This window comes from Dasypus novemcinctus, chromosome 10 (assembly GCF_030445035.2).
Source record: "Dasypus novemcinctus isolate mDasNov1 chromosome 10, mDasNov1.1.hap2, whole genome shotgun sequence".
NCBI classification, from domain to species: Eukaryota; Metazoa; Chordata; class Mammalia; order Cingulata; family Dasypodidae; genus Dasypus; species Dasypus novemcinctus.
The window spans coordinates 11,798,070-11,820,081 of record NC_080682.1 but is presented as its reverse complement, the minus strand read 5'-3'; the positions used below and the strand labels follow the sequence as shown (position 1 = coordinate 11,820,081).

The 22,012-nt window shown below is 51.0% G+C and overlaps 4 protein-coding genes and 1 non-coding gene across 13 annotated transcripts; 1 reads left to right on the top strand and 4 right to left on the bottom strand.

Annotated features, from left to right (window-relative positions):
• Positions 1-501: 501 nt before the first annotated feature.
• Positions 502-3,902, bottom strand: UBXN1 (UBX domain protein 1). The gene is made up of 10 exons (XM_004449240.5): positions 3,810-3,902; positions 3,618-3,705; positions 3,424-3,477; positions 3,223-3,329; positions 3,075-3,141; positions 2,271-2,462; positions 2,128-2,179; positions 1,885-1,998; positions 788-980; positions 502-644 (listed from the first exon to the last, which is right to left on the bottom strand). Exons 2-10 carry the CDS (start codon positions 3,674-3,676, stop codon positions 595-597), a joined length of 888 nt encoding a protein of 295 aa, XP_004449297.1. The 5' UTR covers positions 3,677-3,705; positions 3,810-3,902; the 3' UTR covers positions 502-594.
• A 3,847-nt stretch (positions 3,903-7,749) lies between these two features.
• On the bottom strand, positions 7,750-9,257 carry LRRN4CL (LRRN4 C-terminal like). Its single transcript, XM_004449239.5, has 2 exons — positions 9,152-9,257; positions 7,750-8,586 (listed from the first exon to the last, which is right to left on the bottom strand). Exon 2 carries the CDS (start codon positions 8,579-8,581, stop codon positions 7,868-7,870), a length of 714 nt encoding a protein of 237 aa, XP_004449296.2. The 5' UTR covers positions 8,582-8,586; positions 9,152-9,257; the 3' UTR covers positions 7,750-7,867.
• Positions 9,258-10,006: 749 nt separating this feature from the next.
• Positions 10,007-21,110, bottom strand: BSCL2 (BSCL2 lipid droplet biogenesis associated, seipin). Of its 9 annotated transcripts, none has more exons than XM_058305289.2 (12): positions 20,722-21,110; positions 18,706-18,925; positions 16,977-17,293; positions 15,712-15,793; positions 12,864-13,007; positions 12,006-12,140; positions 11,748-11,845; positions 11,052-11,193; positions 10,837-10,903; positions 10,556-10,642; positions 10,373-10,453; positions 10,007-10,221 (listed from the first exon to the last, which is right to left on the bottom strand). In XM_058305289.2, the coding sequence occupies exons 2-12, from the start codon at positions 18,796-18,798 to the stop codon at positions 10,091-10,093; spliced, it is 1,377 nt and encodes a 458-aa protein (XP_058161272.1). In that variant the 5' UTR covers positions 18,799-18,925; positions 20,722-21,110; the 3' UTR covers positions 10,007-10,090. The 9 variants fall into 9 exon arrangements, with proteins under 9 accessions (XP_058161272.1, XP_058161274.1, XP_058161273.1 ...); XM_058305291.2 differs by having other exon boundaries at positions 10,007-10,215; XM_058305290.2 differs by having other exon boundaries at positions 10,556-10,636.
• Positions 14,195-14,301, bottom strand: LOC111759720 (U6 spliceosomal RNA). The gene has a single exon (XR_002793623.1). It is a non-coding gene; the product is annotated as a U6 spliceosomal RNA (small nuclear RNA).
• GNG3 (G protein subunit gamma 3) lies at positions 19,418-20,555 on the top strand. The gene is made up of 3 exons (XM_004449238.5): positions 19,418-19,539; positions 19,925-20,024; positions 20,284-20,555. Exons 2-3 carry the CDS (start codon positions 19,926-19,928, stop codon positions 20,410-20,412), a joined length of 228 nt encoding a protein of 75 aa, XP_004449295.1. The 5' UTR covers positions 19,418-19,539; position 19,925; the 3' UTR covers positions 20,413-20,555.
• Positions 21,111-22,012: the final 902 nt, after the last annotated feature.

Here is a 22,012-nt window from a genome sequence, read left to right as displayed (position 1 = left end):
GGGTTGTGACTTAATCTTACAGCAGAAAAGATGCAACTGCAAATGTCAGTCTCATGTTCCACTCAGTGTTTGTGGGGATGGTCACACTTATTATAAGTTTCCCTCCTAGAAGTTATACTAATTGATGACTCACTAGGTGCCAGGCATAGAACCCCTTCCTTGGTCTGGAACGTATCAGTATTATATAAGCCTCATAACAACCCTAAAAAAACAGGTACTTTTTAGTAAAGAAAAAACAAGGCTTAAAAAAGTGAAAATATATAGCTAGTGGCAGAAATAGGATTTTAAGCTACCTGTTACCCATAGGAGCAAAAGATGCCACCCAGTATACTCTCCACCCTCCACACCTCTCTGTCTCAACCTCCCCAGCAGCTAATCAGACCCAGAGATTAGAAGCAAGTATCTTTGTTGGAAACTAAAGATGAAAAAGAGTGTCTACTCTGAATGTCTTCCTTTGCCTTAGCTTTGTCTCCTAAGCCATTCAGGAAGCAGTCAGGCACATAAAGAACTCAGAAGGTCTATTTATTAGGAAGGGGATGTCAGTGCTTTATCAAAGATGACGAGGTCAGAGAAGGATGGTGGATTAAAGGCCCCTCAGCTGGGACATTTCTTGGCCACAATGAGGACAGCAGAAGGCACAAGTCCTGCAGATAGAAGAACACAAGTTTGAGCCAGAAAGATACCTGCTTTTTGCCCTAAAATTTCCTGCACCATTTCATTGCATCCCTTCCTTTCCAGGCATTCTCCCTATCCTCCAAGCCCTGGTTTCTGGTCCCTCATGCCATACCCAGCTCCTGCAGAGGTCGTTCCATGTCAGCCTCTGAGAAGGCCCGTCTAGGGAAGCCACTGAGCAACTGCACAGGGTCCTGGCCCCCTCCAGGCTCTTCCCCACGGTGAAGCTCCACATAGAGCCTTACGGCTGCCAGCTGTTCCCGGGCCCTGAATGTCTGGGTCAGTGAAGTCCCATCTGGCAGCCTGACCTAGAGGGTAAGGGAGAGGCACGGTATTCAAGTCAAAATTGAGCAAGTTACCCAAGGAAGGAAAAGAACTACAGCAGACCTTGCTTCCCACGAACAAGTAAAATTACTCTTTAAACACCGAATGAACAACCACTTATGCTCTCCTTTACTAAACACTGGAAAGAGACTCCTACCTCCCACACGATTATACAAAAATATGTAGATAAATACATTACCCAAATAGTTGAGTAATAAACCAAATGGAAACTTTATGAACAAATAAAGGGTAATGCTGAGTAAGAGGGAAGTCAGCTTTAAATAAGACTGGGGCAAGTGAAATTTGACCTCTTTCCCAAGGGCAGAGGAGGTTAGATTTCAAGTCATTTACAAAGAAGGGTGAGGTCTGGCAAAGGGAATTGTAACCAAAAAAAAATCCAAACCTCTGAACTGACCATCTCACAGACTAAGGAAGGGGACCCAGGAGTAAAACAGGAATCAAAATTAGTACCTGCTGGGAAGCAGATTTGGCTTAAGTGATAGAGCACCCGCCTATTACGTGGGAGGTCCAAGGTTCAAACCCAGGGCCTCCTGACCCGTGTGGTAAGCTGGCCCACACGCAGTACTGATGCATGCAAGGAGTGCCCTGCCACACAGGGATGTCCCCACATAGGGGAGCCCATGCACAAGGAGTGTGCCCTGTACGGTGAGCCGCCCCATGTGAATAAAGTGTACTGCCTAGTAGTGGTGCCGCACACACACAGAGCTGACGCAGCAAGATGACGCAACAAAGAGACACAGATTCCTGGTTCTGCTGTCAAGAATCCAGGCAGACACAGAAGAACACACAGTGAATGGACACAGAGAGCAGATGGGGGTGGGGGTGGGTAAATAAAAAATAAATCTTTTTAAAAAAAAGAATCAGTACCTGTATACGACACTGATCATACTCTCTCTTGGTGGGAGGCTCCTGGCTGGGAGAGGAGGGAACAGGACCTGGCTCTGCTGCTGGTGGGGACGGCTGAGAACCCATACTACCATACTAAAGGGCAAAGTAAAACACTCCATCAGACACTCAATCTTATATAAGCCCACCTTTTCCCTCTGAAGCTGGAAAGGGCATTTCCTAGTCTACCTACTCCATTACCCCAGTGACTTCCTAAACACCCACCTTCTTGGCTCTCTCTGCTTTGTCTCTTTCAATCTTTTCTCGAACCCTCTGTCTGGAATGTAGAGAAGAAAGTATATCAGACTGACAAGCAAATCTTGATTCTTTTCTCATCTCTTCTTATCCAAAATCCCCATCACCCAGACCTGGCTGCTAATTCTTCAGCCTTTTCCCTCCTCCGTTCCTCAGCAGCCCGGCGCATCTCATCTTCCTGTAGCCGCTGTCGTGCTGCTGTCAACTCCTGTCCTTGTCTCCTCCGCTGCCTTTCCCGTTCCAAAGCCTCCCGCTCCTCTCTTTCTTCACGCTCCCGCTGCTTCTGGGCCATCAACTCCAACATCCTGTGTTGCAGAAAGGAAAAGTGTTCAAGAGAAAGAAAGTAAGTTTATGACAAAAGATTAGGAAAACTGGGAAACGGACTTTGGCCCAGTGGTTAGGGCGTCCGTCTACCATATGGGAGGTCCGCGGTTCAAACCCCGGGCCTCCTCAACCCGTGTGGAGCTGGCCATGCAGCAGTGCTGATGCGCGCAAGGAGTGCCGTGCCACGCAAGGGTGTCCCCCGCGTGGGGGAGCCCCCACGCGCAAGGAGTGCGCCCGTGAGGAGAGCCGCCCACAGTGAAAAGAAAGAGCAGCCTGCCCAGGAATGGCGCTGCCCACACTTCCCGTGCCGCTGACGACAACAGAAGCGGACAAAGAAACAAGACGCAGCAAATAGACACCAAGAAAAGACAACCAGGGGAGGGGGGGAAATTAAATAAATAAAATAAATCTTTAAAAAAAAAAAAAAAGATTAGGAAAACAAAAGCAAGGAACATGCATCCCAAGATAAAGAAAAACGCCAAGAAAGGACAGAAGGAATGTGGAGAAAAAGTACAAAATTCTTTGACCAGACTTGTGTATTGGGGAGAGGTGGAAGATGATCCTCAGAAATATGAAACTGCTCCTTACTGTACCTCTTAGTCTGTTCCTGTCTTTCCTCTTCACTCAAAACAGGTTTGCCTTCTGCAGCAGATCCCGGCGCTACAAACAAATAGTATTATTAGCATTTCAAACTGTTCCTAGGCCCTCCTGAATAATTACACCATATCCCCCACTCAGGACCTTCAGAGCCACCGTCGTCCGAGGAGGTGGGTTCCCGTCCCAGGATGTGTCCGAGGGGAGCTTCTAAAGGCTCATCTACATCGGGGTCGTCTTCGTGCTCCATCAGCCTGGCAGGGGTAGTCAGGAAAGAGTTTAACATAGAGGGATGCCTTCCCCCTCCCAGCAGGTCCCAACCCCCGGCCACCCGGTCTGAGAACTCACCAGTCCATTGCAGCCTCGATGCCCTGGTTCCCAGTGAGAGCCAGAGCCTTCTCCCTGAGGGCAGAAACATCGTGAATAGCGCCCAAGAGCCACGGTGATGGGCAGGCAGGGCGCAGGACCTGAGGCCGGTCTGGGGTAAAGGTCGGGGCACGTCCACGCCCTCCCGCAGTCTGGGGTTAGGGAGGCTCCCTTACGCGCGTCCCCTGGGGAAGCCCATCTCTATCAGACTCTCCAGAGCCGTCAGCTCCGCCATGGCGCCGTCACCGCCGCCTCCGCGGAGACCTAAGGGAACGAGGAGGGTGGGAGAGGTGGAGTCAGCACGGGGCGCCTCCGGCCGGCGCAAAATCCCATCCCCGACACCCCCGGCCGAGCACTCCCCCACTCACCGGGCTCTCGACCCCGACGAGAAGAAAGCAGAGGTGAAGCGGAAGTGCCCGGAACTGTTTGGGTCACGTGGGAGCGGGCGTGGACGGGTGCCGACGAGAGGCAGAAAACGCGAGCCTGGCACAGCTGCCCGCACGGAGAGCGGGCGGGGACTGGCAGCGCGTCGGAGTTCCTGGCGCGGAGGCGACCCAACAAAGGCCGGGAGCTTGGCTGCGGTGTGGAGCAGGAATAGTGCGGTCTCGAAACCCGTGGATGGAAAGAAGCCAAATCCCGGGGTTTAACAGTCCCTTACCCTCCTAACAAATTAGAAGGCATATGACCCATTAGCGCAACTAATTGGAAAGTTATTTGGCACTGTTTAAAAGGAACCATAGAAATGTAGCAACTCTGACCCACTCATCCTTTCCGGGGAACTGAGCTCTCCTCCGCCCAGCTGCCAGAGGGATCTTTGTAAAACACAAAGATCCTGTCTTCACCTCCCTGCTTAAAACTTCCCCGTGGCACCCCAGAGACTTCGGACAAAACTCAAATACCGGCGGCCTGGCTTCCTCCTGTCCCCTTTTATTATTACTATTAAGTTATTTGTAAGTTTACAGAAAAATCATGCGGAAAAATACAGAGTTCCCACATAACCCCCTCTCGCACAGCTTTCCCTATTAACAATTTGCACTAGTGTGGCACTTTTGTTACAATTGATGAAGCAATAGTATTATAATTACGCTGTTAACGTTAGCCCACTGTTTACGTTAGGGTTCACTCTTTGTGTTGTATGGTTCTATGGTTTTGTGGGTGTGTGGTAATTTATGTATAACCTAAAATTGCCCATTTTACCCCTTTAACCCAGATATATTTGCATATATTTGTATATTCCCACAAATATACACTTTGGTGGTATTAATTACGTTCACCAAATTGTGCTTCCATGTCATGTCCCCTTTTTTGTTGTTGTTAGAGCCCCATCTGTAAAGTAGTTTAGCAATAGATGCCTGTCAAGACAGTGCTGTGTAAATGTGGGTGGTTGTTAGTTTAATCTCCCATTGCTTGGGGGTAACTAGTGATTGTTTCAAGACAAGATCTCCCCTCCTGGCCTTTGAACCTATTAATTTCTCTGCCTCGGATGCCCTGCCACTTCTCTAGACTTGGTTAATTCCCCTTCGCTTTTCCTGACTCAGTTCAGGGTTTGCTTTCTTAGGGAAAACCTGCTTTGAACAGCATCCTAGGCCTCCCAGCTGCAGTATTTACCCCACTAATCATTTATCCTTCTGCTATGTAGTCATTGTTGATTAATTAGCCCTCCACCGCTTCCTACCTGTTAGATGCCTGAAGGTGGAGGAACTTTTATTGCACAGCTCCTGCTACAAAGGAAGCTCAATTTAAATGTTTCTTAGTAGACAGAGTATTATTAAGTTACTAATATTAATAATATATTATGACCTAGAGACTAATTCATATTTAATCATCACAAAAATCCCTATACCACTTATTAGTCACTGGAAACTGACCCACGAAAAACGAAATCATTTCCCTAAGGTCACGAAGTTCATAAGCAGAAGAACTAGGATTAAACCCAAGTTATGCACACTTGGCCACTATGCTATGGTAGAGTGTAAACTATCAGCTTTGGAATTGACTTCAAACCATTTATAAACCTTGGATCTCTCATCTGTAAAAAGGTAAGACAATCTCTTGGGATGATTGTGGTGAAGATTAGATGAGGCAAGTGGATTTGGCCCAACAGATAGGGCGTCTGCCTGCCACATGGGAGGTCCAAGGTTCAAACCCAGGGCCTCCTGACCCATGTTGACCCATGTGGACCTGGCCCACGTGCAGTGCTGATGTGCGCAAGGAATGCCCTGCCACACAGGGGTGCCCCCACATAGGGGTGCCCCATGTGTAAGGAGTGCGCCCTGTAAGGAGAGCCGCCCAGCGCAGCTGCCCAGGAATGGCACCACACACATGGAGAGCTGATGCAGCAAATGATGCAACAAAATGAGACACAGATTCTGGGTTCCACCGCACAAGATGCTGACAAGAATACAAGTGGACACAGAAGAACACACAGCAAATGGACAGAGAGAGCTGACAACTGGGAGGGGGAAGGGAAGAGAAATAAAAAATAAATCTTAAAAAAAAAAGATTAAATGAGAATGCATGTAAAGTATGTCTTTAGTAATAATGAGATAGCAAACCCTCTCATGATTAAAAATGAATGACTGCTGAGAAAGTACAGGGATTTTTGAAAAGGCACAAGGTATTCACTGCAGTGCAATAAGTATATTCTAAATAACAAATGTATTAGAGGTCCAATAATAAAAGAATGGTTCCATTTTATAGAACTGCCTTGACTTATTTCAAGGAAAATCCATATAGAAATACGTGAACATGCAAGGGTAACAGAAACAAGAATGAAGTTTGTATTAGTATTACTTTTATAATTAAATATGCATATGCATATATACATACATGTGATGAGTAAAAGAATTACATCATATAGCAACATACGACAGAATTTTCTACATCCAATTAATTTAAAATTAAATTCAAAACTATGTATACTCCTCTGAAAAAAAGAGTTGTGTGGAACTGAAAAGGATGAACAATAAATGAAAATGTTTTTTAGTTTCCTGTAATATTGTTACAGTGGGTGAACAGTGGGTATATAGTAGTGTAGGGTTTTTTTTGTTTGTTTTGTTTTAAAGATTTATTTATTTTTATTTATTTCTCTCCCCTTCCTTCCCCCCCCTACTCCAGTTGTCGGTTCTCTGTGTCTATTTGCTGTGTCTTCTTTGTCCACTTCTGTTGTTGTCAGTGGAACGGGAATCTGTGTTTCTTTTTGTTGCATCATCTTGCTGCGCCAGCTCTCCGCGTGTGCAGCACCATTTCTGGGCAGGCTGCACTTTCTTTCGCGCTGGGCAGCTCTCCTTATGGGGTGCACTCCTTGCATGTGGGGCTGCCCTACACGGGGATACCCCTGTGTGGCAGGGCACTACTTGCGTGTATCAGTGCTGCATGTGGGCCAGCTGCACATGGGTCAAGGAGGCCCGGGGTTTGAACTGCAGACCTCCCATGTGGTAGACGGACGCCCTAACCACTGGGCCAAGTCCACCACCAGTAGTGTAGGTTTTTACCAGCTGAGACACAAGCTGGTCCCACATAGCAGCTCAGGCAGTGCTCTTTTCTCCATCCCATGTCAGTCATTTATTTCTACCCTCCTCAGACACTGGTGGACTCAGAAACAGAGTTCATCCTCAATAAACAAAAGGAAGAAAGAGAAAGGAATGGTCTCTGGTCCCAAACTCCCATGCTGCAGGAGCTTATTCTCAATACGCTACTGAAGCCAAAGAGGCAGACCCCTTTTTTTCTTTAAATCAATTTTATTGATACCTATTAATAAAGCACACAATTTCAAATGTACATTCCAAGTGTACAATCAATAGTATTTGGAATAATCAGAGTTGTACATTCATCACTTCGAACATTATTAGAGCATTTTCATTATTCCAGTAATAATAAAAAAACAAAAACAGATAAACCAAAAAATCCTCTACCCCTTAATAATCACCTCTCGATCTCGCTATGCTTCCTGTGGCGACCCCGTTTGAAAGCGTATGTTGAGGGCTGACAAACTACAGCCAGGTCAGTGGCCTGGTTTGTTAAGGCCCAGGAGCAAAGAATGGTTTTTACATTTGTTGATGGTTACATGTTAAATGGTTATACAAGTGTCTACATAGTATCTGGGATTTTATCCTCCTGGACTGCAAAGCATAAATTATTTACTATCTGGCCCTTTACAAAAAAAAAAAAAAATCGCCGGCCCTCTGTTGTCTGTCCTAAACCTGAGTCAGGGATCAGGTGAAGCCTGGGACCTAAACGAGCTCTCAGACCAGAGACCTGAGACTCAGCTCTAGGGCTTCCAGCTCAAAGAGAGGAACTTTTCACCCCACCATTCAACCTGAGCCAGGCAGCAAGCCAGGCCCTCACCCACTCCTGCCCTGGATCCAGGCCGAGCTCTCCAGGTAGAAACAGCTTTGCTTTGCGGGAGATGCCCCTGAGGCCCCCTTCAGAGCCCCGCTGTGGCCCGGGTGGCCCCTCGCCGCGGGCAGCCGCAGTGCTGGCGCAGACAGAAGTGCCAGACCAGGGCTGAGCAGCTGAGCAGGGCCAGGGCTGTGCCCACCCCCATGGCTGCGTGAACCAGAGTGAGGGGTCTGGGGGGCACGGCGAGCCGGCTGCAAGGCCCGAAGTTAGGGTCACCTACCCCCTCGCGGCGCTCCCTTCCTGCCTGGGTCACAGAGCTTTCTCCCACGTCATTGGCAGCCACCACACAAAGGACATAAGCGCTCCCGGGCTTCAGTCCCTTAAGTTCTGCTCTTCGGACTGTAGAGTTGAGGGCAGGGCCCTTCCGGGGAGCCCCGCTGCCTTCCCAAAGTAGCAGCCAGTATTGGTTGACAGGGGAGGAAGGTGCACACCAGTGGACCACCGCGCGGCCCTCCTCGGCCACCATGTGCACTTCCCCCAGGCGGGGCGGGTCGGGCGGTTGGGCCGGGCTGGAGAGCCCAGGGCACAGGCAGGCTGTGGGCCCGGCCTGCTGCAGCTCCTGGCAGGGCACCTGCAGGTGGCGGCAGCGGTCGTAGTCGCAGGGGACAACCGGCAAAGGTGGCCTCGGGGTCTCATTTTCCTCCTCTTCCTCAAAATCTTGAGGAGCCAAGGGCTGGGCTCTGGGAACCAAGGAGAAGGTCACAGCCAGGAGCCACAGACGGCAGGGAGAACCCAGCATGGAGTCTGGAAGGGAAGTGGGGGGATGAGGAAATGTTTAGTCCGGGTGCCTTCCAGGCCTCTCTGCCAACCAAACTTCTGTAGGCAGAGAAGCGTGAGTGGGTGCCAAGACGCAAACAGCAGAGAGGTGGTAACGAGACAGACATGCTTACATGTCGACTACCCTCTGAATCTAGTGTGCTTGGTTTCGGACGAGAAAGAATGAAATATGGTCTGACATATGAGAGGGACAGAGTCAGATGTGTGACCAGCCATGTGTGAAGGGGTAAAAACGGTAAATGAGAAAACAAGGTGTGGGGGGAGAGAAGAGGGGGCACTGATTGACTCAGCCCAGAGAAGAGAGGTGGAATAATTCCCCGCTGCCACCCAGAGGAATGAGCTGAGTTAGACAAATGTCAGCCAGCGACGTGCGAAATCCCAGCAAGGCGGCAGAGTGAGAATGCAGGAAGAGATGGAAAGAGGGAAATAAGACCGGGGATCCTCATTCCCCACCTATCTGAGCCCATCCTGTCCAAGGCCTCCCAGGCCCCCACCTCCCCCCACTGCTCCCTGGCCCACAGCGGCCTCTCACCAGTGGGTAGGCCTTCTCACAGTAGGGATCTGCACCCGGGCGTCTTTCCGTAGCAGGCCGAGGGGTCCGCAGGCTTGCAGGCTGCAGCAGCGCGTTGTCAGTGTCTTCGATTTCAACTCTGTTTTGGCTAGAAGGTTTTATGCTTCGGCTGTGATGTCACCACCTGGCCCCGGCCCCCTGCCGCCCCTCCCCGGTGAGTACCAAGAAGAGGGCTGGTCCTTTCAGAGCGCCTGAGTCACGGGGTCAGGGCTGGGGGAGGCCGCAGGCAGCTGTTTTCAGCTGGAGGCAGGATACCTGGGTTCTGAAAGGGGAGTAGGATGTGGAAAGCAGCCAGGAGCAGAGCCAAAGGCCTCGTAGAGGGACGGGTGGAGCACCAGGGAGCGGGCCACCTGGCTGCTGAGGGAAAACAGCTGTGGGTAGCATGTAGTCTGGGCTACAAAGTGCTGTTTGTGTAGAAGTCATACTACATCCATGGCAGAGTCATTTCCTGTCTTCTTCCTCCCGATGGACAGAGAAAGGGAGGGGTGCAGAGGCCAGAATGATGTATCCCAGCTCTCCTGACCCACCCTTCACTAGCCCCCTTCCCAGAGGGGGGTGGCAGAGTCATGTGGATGGGGAGGGGAGCCTGCTAGGGGTCAGGATAGGTTTTCTCTCCTAGGATTCCCCAGGCTTATGAAAGCAAACAGCTGTGCCTAACAGAATCCAGAGTCCTGCGTTCTTCCCCATTGGGAGCCCTGGACAAGACAACCGCCTTCAATCGGGGGGGAGGCAGGGTGGTGGGGGTAGGGCCGCGCAGGGAACACATGCTTTCCAAATAACAGCCCTGAATCCAGTTCAATGAGTCAGGGAAGCAGCTGGCACGAAAATAGTTTATTGGGGAGAAACAGGAGGGGTGAGGTGGGAAAAGTGCTGGCGTGTAGGCAGCCTGTCCTCTTCTGTTCAGGAACTGGAGCAGGTGGGGCGCTGCCGGACAGGGCCCACCAAGGGCTCAGAGCTGCCCAGCGTCTCCGGGGCAGGGGCAGGCAGGTTGGCCTCTGTCAGCAGAGCTGCATCTTCCCAGGAGCCTGAACCTTGGAGAAAGGGAGGGAAAACCAAAATCCCAAATGGGAAATTCGAGAACCAGGGGCCCTCCCCACATCCAATGCTGCTGCTCCTGGGGTCGGGCCTACTTCCTGCTCATGTGCCCCTTCCCGCCCAGGTCCTGGGGTGGGTGCCCCTCACCATCACTGGCCTCCGGCTCCTGCTCTTCCTCCCCACTCAGGGACTGCTGCTCTGGCTTCTCCTCCTCAGACAGCTGACCCTCTACAGCCAAAGGGGAAGGCCAAGGTCAGACCAGGAAGAGGCTCAAGGGGAGAGCCGAGGAGTCAGGTTGGAAGGTGGGCTACTGCTGTTCCTGCACCATACCTGGCCCTGAGGGGTCTTCAGGACCCTCCCCGTCCTCTGCAACATCTGATTGCTGCGTCAGCTCCTCCTGGCCTTGGGACCCTGCACCTCCAAAGGGGGTAGAGGAGAGAGTAGGGGCCCAGTGGCAGTGCCACCTTTCCTCCTTCAGCCTTTCCTTTGACCCTCAGCTCAATAGATGAGTGTCTTCAGAGCCTCCTACTGAACGAGCACCTGGCCCTCTCACCTGGCCAGGCCCAGCCAGGTCCAGCCAGGCCCAGCCTACCCTTCGCCATCACCTTTACCTGGCTGATGGGTGGAGAGCCTCCGTTGGCCTTCTTTTCGGGAACTGTCTCGTTTTCGGATATTAACCTGTGGAGGAGAAACTACTGAGCAGGGAGGACTGACTTCCCTCCTCAGGGACCAGTGACCTCATCCTCTAGCCCCCAACATGCCTCCACCCACTTCCCAGTCAAAGAAGGACCACAAGGTGGGGGAGGAGGTTCTTGCCCCTTGCGACCTGCAAAGAGAAGCGGTGTCGGGGCCAGATGGCTCCCCACACCCACTGCATGTAGCTGAAGAGCACGATGACACTGAGGAAGGTGAAGTTGCTGGCAACACCTATGAAGGCGCAGGTCATCGGGAAGTTGTACAGCAGGTACCTGAGGCAGGAAGTCGGGACAGGAAGGGAGGAGCAGTTACTGGAGAGCATCAGCCTTCTCATTTCCCAGGAAGTTTCTAGGGCAATTCACGTGAGCCTGGCTAGAGCTGACCTGCAGCTCCTCTGCCTCAGCCCGCACGGTCACCACAGCCCAGATGTGGGGCTGCCAGGCTGCAGGAGGTTCTAATAAGGCCAAGGACCTGAGGGTGGGCTCAGCCTCACAGGGCCACAGGCAATAGCCTTAACTGCGGCTGTCCCTCAAGGGTCACCCCAGCTCTCAGTGAGTCAATTGTTCAAGACAGTAGTTCCCCACTATGGCTGCACACTGGCATTCTCTGGCCCAGACACGGGACCTGACAAATTCTGGTTCAGTTCTTCTTTGGGAAGACCCCGGGCACCAATGTTTTGTAAAATCTCCTCATGGAATGCAGATGGGCATCCGGGGTTAAGAACCTCCGATGCTGCTCTGAAAGACCTCTTACCTCCACGTGCGACCCTCTCTGCATAAAATCAGCCCCATGAGAGCTGCCCAGGTCCACCGCAGTGGTGCCTCACCTGAGCCCAGTGAAGTGGGCATGGATGCGGAGGTAAGCGCCGTACATCTGGATGCGCTTGCTGTGGATCTCAATAATTGCTCCGGCTGTCGGCACATACTGTAAAGGGGTGGGGGAGTGGGGCGTGTCAGGCCAGCATCCTGCTGCTGTCACCAGCCCAACTGGAGGCCCAGCTTCAGCCTCTGTTGCTGTCCCTCCCCAGGTAGAATTCCCAGCTAACAGGAAGGGCTGTCTCCTACTCATCCTTCATCCCTCTTACCGAGTTCTCTCTATAATCCGAGTACAGCTCTACCTCCAGGAGCTGCTTCTGCTCTGTAAAGCCAAAAAGCAGGAGGCTAGAGAAGACCAGCGTGTCAAGCATCTGGAGCAGGTCAGAGCGGTAATGCAGCATCACCTGCCAGGGCCGGGGAGGGAGAGATTGGGGACAGGTGCCCCCAGATTCCCATGGCCCTACCCCTCAACCTCTCCCGAGTCACCTAAGGCTGCTCCCTCCTCCTCATTTCTCCATTCCAGTACAACAATGGCCCCTCTGCCAAGAAGCCTAGGTTAGCCCAATGCTGTCTCTGAGCTACCTTCCCCCACAATGGTTCTGCAGTTCAGTATGAGGACTTAAGTCGCATTCAAAGTTTTTTTCACGTAGACGCTAAAGGAATTGCCGTATGATGTGTCTGTTGACAATTCATGTGAGAATGGAGCCCGACATTTACCGAAAACCTACGTGCAAATGAGCACTTTATTTTTCCTCACTGAATACAAAGGGGTCTTACTATGAGGTAGTTACCATTATATCCATTTTCTAATACTTTGTAATAATGAAGGGGTTAAGTAATTTGTCCCTCAGCCAGTATGTTTCAGAGTTAGGACTCAGTCCAGGTCTGGCACCGAGTCCGGTTTTTAGAGAGCAGTTTTGCTCTTCTGACTTTATCCCAAAGGTGGATGTGCTCGCAGATATCTGGGAGTGCATGGCAAGTTTCTGGTTTGGTGAGTGGTCTCCTCTTCCCTAATCCTGAAGTGGCTGTGCCTTCCGAGCCAAGGGGTTTTCTCTTGAAGTCCTCCCAGGTGTTCTGACCTCTGCCCCCCTTCTCCACACCCTCCCCGACAGGCTCTGCACACTTACTGAGCGTGAAGAAGTGGAGATGATTCGGCCGCCTCTGGTGTAGCATGAAATGGTGACCAAGAACATGCCCAAATCCTGATTCACAGGGGACTCTGGCAGCTCAAGCTCTAAGGTAACTCGATATGGCTGTCCATACATCAGCACCTGCCCAAGGTAGTCCCCGTCTCTTTTCAAATAAACTACTTAAAAAAAAATTGTACTATCCCGGTTTCACCATAATTATCCCCACCACCCCCACCCTCAAATACTCCACCGCAACCCCCTGGTAGCCCAGCCAGCCTCTCAATTTCTCTCAGCCCAAGGAGGTGCTGCCCCCTTCTGGTGGCTGAATCCTCTCTTTCCCCTGCCAAGGTCTTCTAGCCTATTGGTTTTTCTGATTCTCGCTGCTGTTTCAAGAACGGTTGCATCATATTTCCCATTTCAAAAAATGAACTGTCAGACTGGGCCATCTGTGATTGAGGCCTGTGTGCCGGGAGGCCGTCCCCCGGGCCCGGCCTGCCCTCACTGACATTAATTAACCGAGTGGCAGCAGTGCTCACACAATCTCCCTGGCTGATTCTCCCTCGCACAGTCCTCATTTTTATGTCTGGGTCCTTTATCTGTTGGTAGAACCCTGAGGCTAATAGTGAGAAGGCTTCTTCACAAGGCTCAACCTCAAAAAGATTAAAAGATTTGCTACTCACTAGGAGATATGGCTCCTAGTTTCCTTATTACTCCTAATTTCCTTTAATCATAGCAGGATGGTATATAAGAATCATAAGGGTAATGTAAAGCTTTTGTTTTTAACCAAAACAAAGGCTTAAAAAAAAAAAAGGTTGAAAAATACTGTCCATAGTGCGCCACCTCCAAACTCTGGATATGGACTTGGGAGAGCTTTGAGCATTTATCACTAGAGAAAGAAGCTGACCACCACCGATTGAGGCCTTTCTTTATATAGATTCTGATTTTCATTCTGAACTACCTCTTGAAAATATGGATTTCACTGGAGTCCTACCTTCTCTAGGGGCTAGATGATCCTACACCAGTTGTTTCACTGAATTCTTGGAAACACTATAATAAGCAGTACTCTCGACAGGTGATCGGGAAATGGGGAGTGACTGCCAATGGGAACAGGGGTTTCTTTCTTTTATTAGAGAAGTGGTAGGTTTACAGAAAAATCGTGCACAGAATACAGAGTTCCCATATACCACCCTGTTATAAACATCTCTCATTAGTGTGGCACATTTGCTGCAATGATAGAAGAACACTTTTATAATTGTACTATTAAAATAGCCCATGGTACACCTTAGGGTTCATTGTTTGTGTTGTACAGCCCTATAGACTTTAATTAAAAACATATGGAATGCTTCATGAATTTGCATGTCATCCTTGTGCAGGGACCATGCTAATCTTCTCTGTATTGTTCCACTTATAGTACATGTGCTGCCAAGGAGAGCACCAGGGTTTCTTTTTGGGGTGACAAAAATGTTCTAAAATTGACTGTGGTGATGATTGCACAACTCTGAATATACTAAAAGCTACTGAATTATATACTTAAAATGGGTGCATTGTATGGTATATGACCTGTATCTCATTAGAACATATGTATATATTTTAAAGGTAGTTCTACCTAAAATAAATGCCATTTCCTCCAAGGGAATCTACAGACCCTAATACCAGAATCTTGTGAACAAGTCCATGGTTTTGTTTACGTTTGTCTGCCTGATTGGTAGACCCTCATCCTTCTCCACCATTCCTACAACAGTCACCCTTCCTTAAAAGGTCTACTTTGAGCTTTACCATCTCAGACTATCCCAGACAACACTGGTCTCTGTAATAATCTGTAAATTCTTCTGGAATGCAGAATCTGCATCCTCCATTTTATTAATTAATGCAACATATGGTTTGCTATCAATCTTGTGTACTCCTTGAAAGAAGGGGCCACATCTTCTGCTTTGGGCAAAGTGTCACACACAGAGTAGACCCATTACTTCCTTCACTCAATTCAAATGTGTTCACTGTTTCACCTTGATCCAATTTTGAGGGACTACAGCTGATCTCTTCTCAGCCTTCATCTTTTCCTTCCTTTATCTAACAGCCTTGTTTGTACCCTAGACTGTTTTAGGCTCCCTTCCTAGGCTCTTTGTATCACTATTATGATCTCTAAAATGTGCATTTTATGCTGCCCTTCTGAGGAATGGCCATAATTTCTATACTGCCTTTCCTATCTTTAAGCCAGTTTTTTCCTGAGTACCCATTTTGAAAAATGACTTTCAAATTATTTTTTTTTAATTCTTAGGAAGCTCTACCACTGATTACTTCTAATTACAGTGCTAACAACACAGCCTTTATAAGTGCTCAGGGATCCTACCCTTTATCAGCACCTCTATCAGCTTGCTAGTATAGCATTCTGCATTTCCCAGGGTTCCTGAGGGAAACTTTTTGTTGCGATCACACTGGCATCTGGCCAGTCCTCTGGCACAGTACCCTTTGTAATGACAGGTCACACCATTTGTCAACGGTTTCATAATTTTACATACAAGTTTTCCAAACTCCTGGGTGGATGCCATCCTATGTCAATGAGATGGCTGACTTGTACGTTATGTCTAGAACACATTGCCCACCTCACCAAGTAGCTATGAACTGCCTGAAACAAGAGGAGAATGAGGACATTTCAAACATCTTCCCCAGGAAAGACCGACACAGAGTTCATTTAGACTTTAATTTGTCCTTCAACCTCCCTTTCCTTGAGAGCTTTCCTCCTAGTCTCCATCACTCAGTCCTGTTCTCCAGATCTTTCTCAAGCCTGCCCATCTCAAAGTCATCCAAGTTTTGTCTAATGAAGCCTCTCTCCAGCTCCCATACTCACCCGATCACGTCCACCCTTAGCCAGCGAAACATTGGCAACAGGGAAGGAGCAGAGTGAGGAGGTGGAGGAGTCGCAGTCGGTCCTAAATGAGAATGGGGGGTGAGACCCTGCTAAGTTAGTCTGCCTTAGCCTGCCACACAGCTCCTTCCCATCCCCTATCCCTTCTGTCAGAGCAGGCACCTTTTCTCCCTTACAGAGAAAGATGGAGAACAAATGTGGCCAGGAGTCAAGACACAAGAATGTTTTCATTCTCTTTCTGCTACTTCAGTTTTTCCCTTTTTATTAGAGCAGGAATTCTTAGATGTCTTTAGATGGACAATTTGTCAAACAGTTTCAGGTTTTAGTGTTTCTAATGAATCTCCTGGGGAGCTCAATAAAAATATAGATTCCTGGGCCCCCCCTGCACCCCCATTCTGATTCAGTAATTCTGAAAACTGGAGCCTAGTTTGAGAAAATTCTTCCAAAGAAATCCACAGATGGTCTTTAAGATTCAAGAACCTCTCAAATTGCAGGCACATGGGTGTGTGTATACATTTTTATGACAGAAAGGACCACAGCTCTGATAAGATCCAGGCCCCCTAAAGGATTAAAAAGCTCTTAGAAACTATAGCTCATGACCTTGGGACTCTGAGGAGGGGGTAGGGTAGGGAATAACTCTGGACCATTGATAATAAGGTTCTTAGGACCATCTATTGATTTGTTCTATAGCCACTATAAAGCAGAAAAGGGAAGAGAATTTGGCAGGGTCTATCAAATGGGAAGAAACTGAGGACCCAGGCAAACTTTTACAGGGCTCAGGGAGGCAAATTTATATACCCAGTCACCTTATGTTTCTGTATCTCTATTGTGCTGCAGACTCTCAGGAGTGGGGAGGGAAAGTGCTTTCCTCATACTTCTGTTGGAGGCCAAATTAGTTTTGAGATGACCCAAAAGGACGGGGTTGGCTCAAAAGTCTACAGCAGTTCTGAGAGAGGTTTGAGCCAACCTAAATAGAACTACCTTCATAATGACAGTCAAGAAGTTCTGCCTTGTTTTGAACCAGAATGCAGTAACCGAAGGTAGAAAGAACTAGGATTCTAGAGCTCGGCTGGCCCAGATCGGCCCCAGTCTTGGGCAGTGAAAGGTTAAGAGAGCACATCAGCACACGGGGCTGCAGTTTCTTCATCTGTAAATGAGGGGCTGAACTGAAAAAGCTCTAAGGGACCCTTGCAGCAATCAATTCTCTCTCACAGGATTCTTCTATTTTGGTAGAAGACACCTCTCACCTGTAGTAGAAATGCACTGGGCTGAGGTGGCTGACTGTCGGCATGTAGGAATAGTAGAAGGAGCCATAAAGAAAGATAGACACCCAGAGCAGGAGGAGGATGGTGCAGAAGAGCACCCCAAACTGCAGCAGCAGCTTGCGGGCCCGGCCTGCCAAGACGTGGCCCACCTCCTGGGCCCACAGTAAGGCAGGGACTGGTGGGTCGTTGACCATGGCTGGGAGGGCAGGGGGTCTGGCCCCAGGTTCAGGCCTTGGGTTCCTAGCTGCTCTGCCACCTGGATGCCAGTGCTGGCCATGGGATGAGGCAGTTGGTGGTTCCTGGAAAAAGACACAGAGGGAAAAGGATGGCTCCTTTCCCTTGGGGAGACGGGGACAAAAAGGACAAGCTTGCTGAGCCGGCTTTGAGGAACCAGAGAAAGCAAAAAAAAAGCAAAATCATTGTTTCATATGGCCTTTCTCCAAATGACAGCGTTTCTTAGCCAATTATCCTTTTCCTTTTCCTTTAGGGGTGCTCAGCTGAACTCCTCTGGCAGTCGCCTGATGCTGAGGCAAGCCACCCCATACGCATTCATAGCAAAGAAATATAAAACACACGGAGAACGAACACCGTAAAATTCTCACAAAGCCCTTTTACACACGCGATGACACCGAATCCTCACGATATTGCGAGGTGGATGCACCGAGAAGATGCGGGACTTGCCTAAGGTCGCACAGCTGGTCTCAAAGCCTGCAGCCTAAGCGCAGACACAAAAGCCTCCCGAGTCCTCCTCTCCGCCACGTGGGGGCCTCTTGCTTGTCACCAGGACACTAGCCGCCAACGGCCGCAGCTCCCCCCGCACGGTGCCATCATGGAAACCCGCCCGCCGGCCACCGCAGCTCAGCAGACTCACCAGCCTCGCGCGCTGCCGGGGCAACGCCGAGAAGGGACTTCCGCCTCCCGGGAAGCCCCGCCCCTTTCCGCCGGCCGCCTACGTAGCCCGGGGGCGGGCCCTGGCGCAGGGGGCGGGCCCTGGCGCAGAGGGGCGGGCCCTGGCGCAGAGGCCCCGGCCAGCGCTGGGGGCGGGGTTCTGGCTTCTTCGCTCTCCTCACTGTCCCTCCCGGTGGCCCATTACCTTCCGGTTACCGTGACCAAAGGGGAAATTCGTGTCCCTCTAGACCCCAAGACATGCCCCAGGGTCTGCTCTGAGTCAGCAGCGTCCTCTCCGCCCACACGTGCACCAACCACCACTTGACCCCCTAGGTGGGGACCCATTTGGCATTGATTCGTATCGCCCACTGACAGCTCCTTGGACCTGTCGGCGTCGAGGGCAGAAAGCATTCGCCCACAGAATGTTGCAGTCTGCTGCGCCAGGAGGCCGGCTGTCCCCTATTCCCCAAAGCGGTGGTATGGCAGCCCCGTATGTTGCCTCCAGCTTTTACGATGCGTCATCCAGGTTTTCTGACCCGCACTAGACGCACTCTCCCCTCCGAGTCCCCACTGCACATTATCAGGATCAGGTCTTGGCAGGCGGTTTCTCCTTTTTAACCTATGTCTCATCACCCCAGGTAAGCTCCCATACTGGGCAAGGTCGGTGTTTTTGTACATCTTTGCATTCCCCACGGCACCAAGCATGATACAGACGTGGAAGGTATCTGTTCAAAATGTCCCAAATTCCTCAAACCAACACCTCTCCCCCTCCCCAAGAAGCCCATCTCTTTCCACACACACCCACCAACACCCCCCCCCCTACCTCCTCTTTGTCTGATCCTTTGATCGGGTCTCTGCACACCTCTTCTTCTCCGGCTTCCTCCTCTTCTCTTGGGTCTGCCATCTCTTTAGGCATCTTGCTAGCGTACCTCAGCTGCCCCTGCACCTTTCACTTGAGTCACTTGTGGCTAGAGCGTGAAGTGGTGATCTAGAAGCTACCTGTAGCTCATCACATTTTCCTGGATATGGGGGACTGGAAGGCCCTGGGAGAGAAAAGAAGGTTCAGATGCGAAATGCTGTGTCAGGCTAGAGGGAGGAGGGGTTGGAGGGGGGCGACTGCCCAGCTGATGTCAGATTTTCAAATGAGCAGGGTCCTTCCGCAGCTGAAACAGACTCCACTGCAGGGGCTGTCACAGGCCCAGACCACCCCATTTGAGGGGGGAGTCTGCTTGGCCTCGGCTCCTTCTGGATTTTTGGGGGAGGGCTCTGGCCCAGACTCTGAGTGCCTGCAAGGGGGGAGGGGCAGGTCGTGAGTCAGTATCTGGGGATGAGCCAGGGGCTGTGGGAGGCAACCAGCCTCCCCCACTGGCCAGGCAATTGGTATGCTCCAGGATCTGAGCAGCTCCTTCTAGCATCCTTCATCCTTCAGGTACCAGCCATCTGGGCAGTGCTTTAGCTGCAGAAACTGGGACCAGCCCTCAAAGGATATCTGATCTGACCCTCCCCAGTGGCTTTCTCTGTATTAGCTGCTGCTTCTGCTACTGCGTCAGATACTTTCAGCTGCAAAGCCCTGCAGGGTGGGACACCCATCTGAGGCAGAAGGTTTTGGTGTATCCCACTGACTCTACGCCCCAGGGCTGCCGTCCTCTCGCCTCAGGTCAGTAGGGAGCAGCCTGCTTTTCTCCCATTGGGGTTCCAGAGGGCAGATGAGGGCTATGTGCCCTCTCTCATCAGGGTGGGGCTCTTTCTGGTTGAGGAGTTCAGGGTTGGGAACACACATGGCTTGAAAGGCTGAAAAGCCTTAAATCATTTGTATGTTTAATGACCTGTGGCCTGGGCCATGTGGGAGTTTGGGGACGATCTCATTCCACCCTCTCCATTCCCTGTGTCGAGGAAGACAAGATGGGAAAGGCCACTGGAGGAGGGTGCGGGATATTGGGGTACATGGCTCCATTCGTGAAAGAGTGAGCATGGAGGGAGGACTTCAGCTGAGATTGCAGGGTCCTCTATTGTGCTCTGAGCCATCCCTCTCTTCTCTCCAGGATGAAAGGGGAGACCCCCGTGAACAGCAATATGAGCATTGGGCAAGCTCGCAAGATGGTGGAACAACTTAAGATTGAAGCCAGCTTGTGCCGGATAAAGGTGGGTGGGACCCTCGATGGCCAGGCCTTGCTGTAGGTTCCTAAATCTTGGGATGAGAGGTGCTTTCTTTCCTTGACAGCTTGAGTACAGGGGAGGAGTCTGGGCCTCTGTAAGAAGAGCTGTCCCAGGCTTCCGAAGGGGTTGGGTGAAGGGAAGACTGTCGTGAGTCCTAGCGATGGTCTAAGAGAACCTATTTGGGAAGGGGGGGCTTTGGTCCCTTCCAGAGGTCCTGACTAACAACTCCTGGCTGTACCCCAAGGTGTCCAAGGCGGCAGCAGACCTGATGACTTACTGTGACGCCCACGCCTGTGAGGACCCCCTTATCACCCCCGTGCCCACCTCGGAGAACCCCTTTCGGGAGAAGAAGTTCTTCTGTGCCCTCCTCTGAGCTGCCCAGTTCCCCCACACCACCTCAGCTCTCCCCCTCCTAGGCCCCTTCCTAGGTCGCTAAGGAGGGCCCTGGCACTCCATTCCTAACCCCTGTTCACCCCCGTGAGGTTATCTGAAGCACAAGGCCCTCCCTCACCTTTCTGTCTGCCCCACTTCCTCTCCCACCGTGGCCCACCCCAAGCGTCCCATGACTCGGGGCACCCTTTGCTTCAGTCACGGAAGGGCCCCGTCAGACTCTGCCCGCTTCCCTCTGGGACCCGCTCCGAGAATGGAAGTAGGGAGGGGCCGGGTGCGTGCTCAGCCTCACCTGGAGCTGTCGGAAGCGTAAAGCCATTTGAAGAATAAAGTCATCCAGTCTCAGAGGACAGCTCCTGCGTTAGCGTTTTTGGGGAGAGGCTCATCAGTTAGTAAGTTTGGGGGTGGGTGCGGCCGGTGAAAGGCGTGCCACACCCGGGGATCAGGGCCCGTCCAGGCGGGTTAGATATCGTCAAAGATCGGAGCTCGGCGGGCTTGGGAGGATGGCGGGCGTGAGAGAGCGTCTCAAGTGAAAGAACTGAGTTAAAACAGACACTCCGGAGGTAAGGAGAACGTTCGCTCAAGCACAAGAGGGCAATGAAGACGTGTGAAAAGCCGAACGGAGTGGGTTTAAGAAGGGATTCCGGAGGGCGGTCCCAGACGGAAGGGACCTTCGGCGGTAGGGATAGAGGGGAGGAGCTTGGCTCGGGTTACTGTGAAAGGATCAAACTTTATTTCTAAGATGGCCGCGCCCACAGCAGTTCATTTCCAAGATGGCTGCTACCGTGTGACAGAGTGCTAATATGGCAACCTCCTTATCACTGCGTTTTGCCGTACAGGAGCTTCTCCGTCGGCCCCATTCTTAAAATGGCGGCCCCCAGGTATCGGCAGAGTTCCCAATATGGTCCCCTCCGTGCCTAACCTGATCTCAAAATGGCTGCCTTTGCCCTCGCCCAGTCGATACCCGCTCCCACCCCACTCAGGAGTTTAGAAACCGACGCACCCCGCCCCCCTCCCCCCGCCCCCCGCGAATGAACCGAAGGCGGGAGAGAACCTGTAACAAAGGACCAGAAGAGAAGGGGCCTCTCGGAAACAGCGTGGCACGCGGATCTTAAGAAGGAATCTAAGTTTCTACACCTTGCCAAAGAAAAGGTCCCTTTGGAACGGTCACAGAAGTGGGACACCGCGGGCACCTGGAAGCCCGCTTTCTCTCTCTGGTCCTAGTTGCCTCAGGGTGCTGTTCCTTGGTCGCCTCTAAATGCTTGTCTTCCCAAGAGCTAGAAACCTGGGGAAAATGCTTCCCTTTTTCTCACAGGCAGACTCTGCCACAGGCACTGTCGCACCTCTAGAGTACAGACCATCCCTTTCAGGGAGCCCAGCTGTCTGCTTGGCCAGAGGTTAAACCTAAGGAGGACCTCTTCATAAGCACTTTCTGGACTCTGCAACTTGGAGACACTCATGGGCCCCAGAATGCCTTCTAGATGCCTTTTTCTTCCAGGGCAAACACAGCATAGAGGGGACCAGGGCCATAGCAGCAAAGGTAACAATTCCAGTCTGTCTGCTCCTCACGGATCAACATAAAT

Excerpts from the sequence above, each read along its gene's own strand:
- LRRN4CL (XM_004449239.5), bottom strand. The coding sequence starts at position 8,581 with ATGCTGGGTTCTCCCTGCCGTCTGTGGCTCCTGGCTGTGACCTTCTCC.
- UBXN1 (XM_004449240.5), bottom strand. The coding sequence starts at position 3,676 with ATGGCGGAGCTGACGGCTCTGGAGAGTCTGATAGAGATGGGCTTCCCC. Across the intron at positions 2,463-3,074 it reads AGACAGGAACAGACTAAGAG|GATGTTGGAGTTGATGGCCC; the intron begins GTACAGTAAGGA and ends TCTGCAACACAG. Across the intron at positions 645-787 it reads ACGACCTCTGCAGGAGCTGG|GACTTGTGCCTTCTGCTGTC; the intron begins GTATGGCATGAG and ends TTCTATCTGCAG.
- GNG3 (XM_004449238.5), top strand. The coding sequence starts at position 19,926 with ATGAAAGGGGAGACCCCCGTGAACAGCAATATGAGCATTGGGCAAGCT. Across the intron at positions 20,025-20,283 it reads CCAGCTTGTGCCGGATAAAG|GTGTCCAAGGCGGCAGCAGA; the intron begins GTGGGTGGGACC and ends CTGTACCCCAAG.
- BSCL2 (XM_058305289.2), bottom strand. The coding sequence starts at position 18,798 with ATGCCTAAAGAGATGGCAGACCCAAGAGAAGAGGAGGAAGCCGGAGAA. Across the intron at positions 11,846-12,005 it reads CGGATTATAGAGAGAACTCG|TATGTGCCGACAGCCGGAGC; the intron begins GTAAGAGGGATG and ends ACCCCTTTACAG. Across the intron at positions 10,454-10,555 it reads TGAAGACCCCTCAGGGCCAG|AGGGTCAGCTGTCTGAGGAG; the intron begins GTATGGTGCAGG and ends CTTTGGCTGTAG.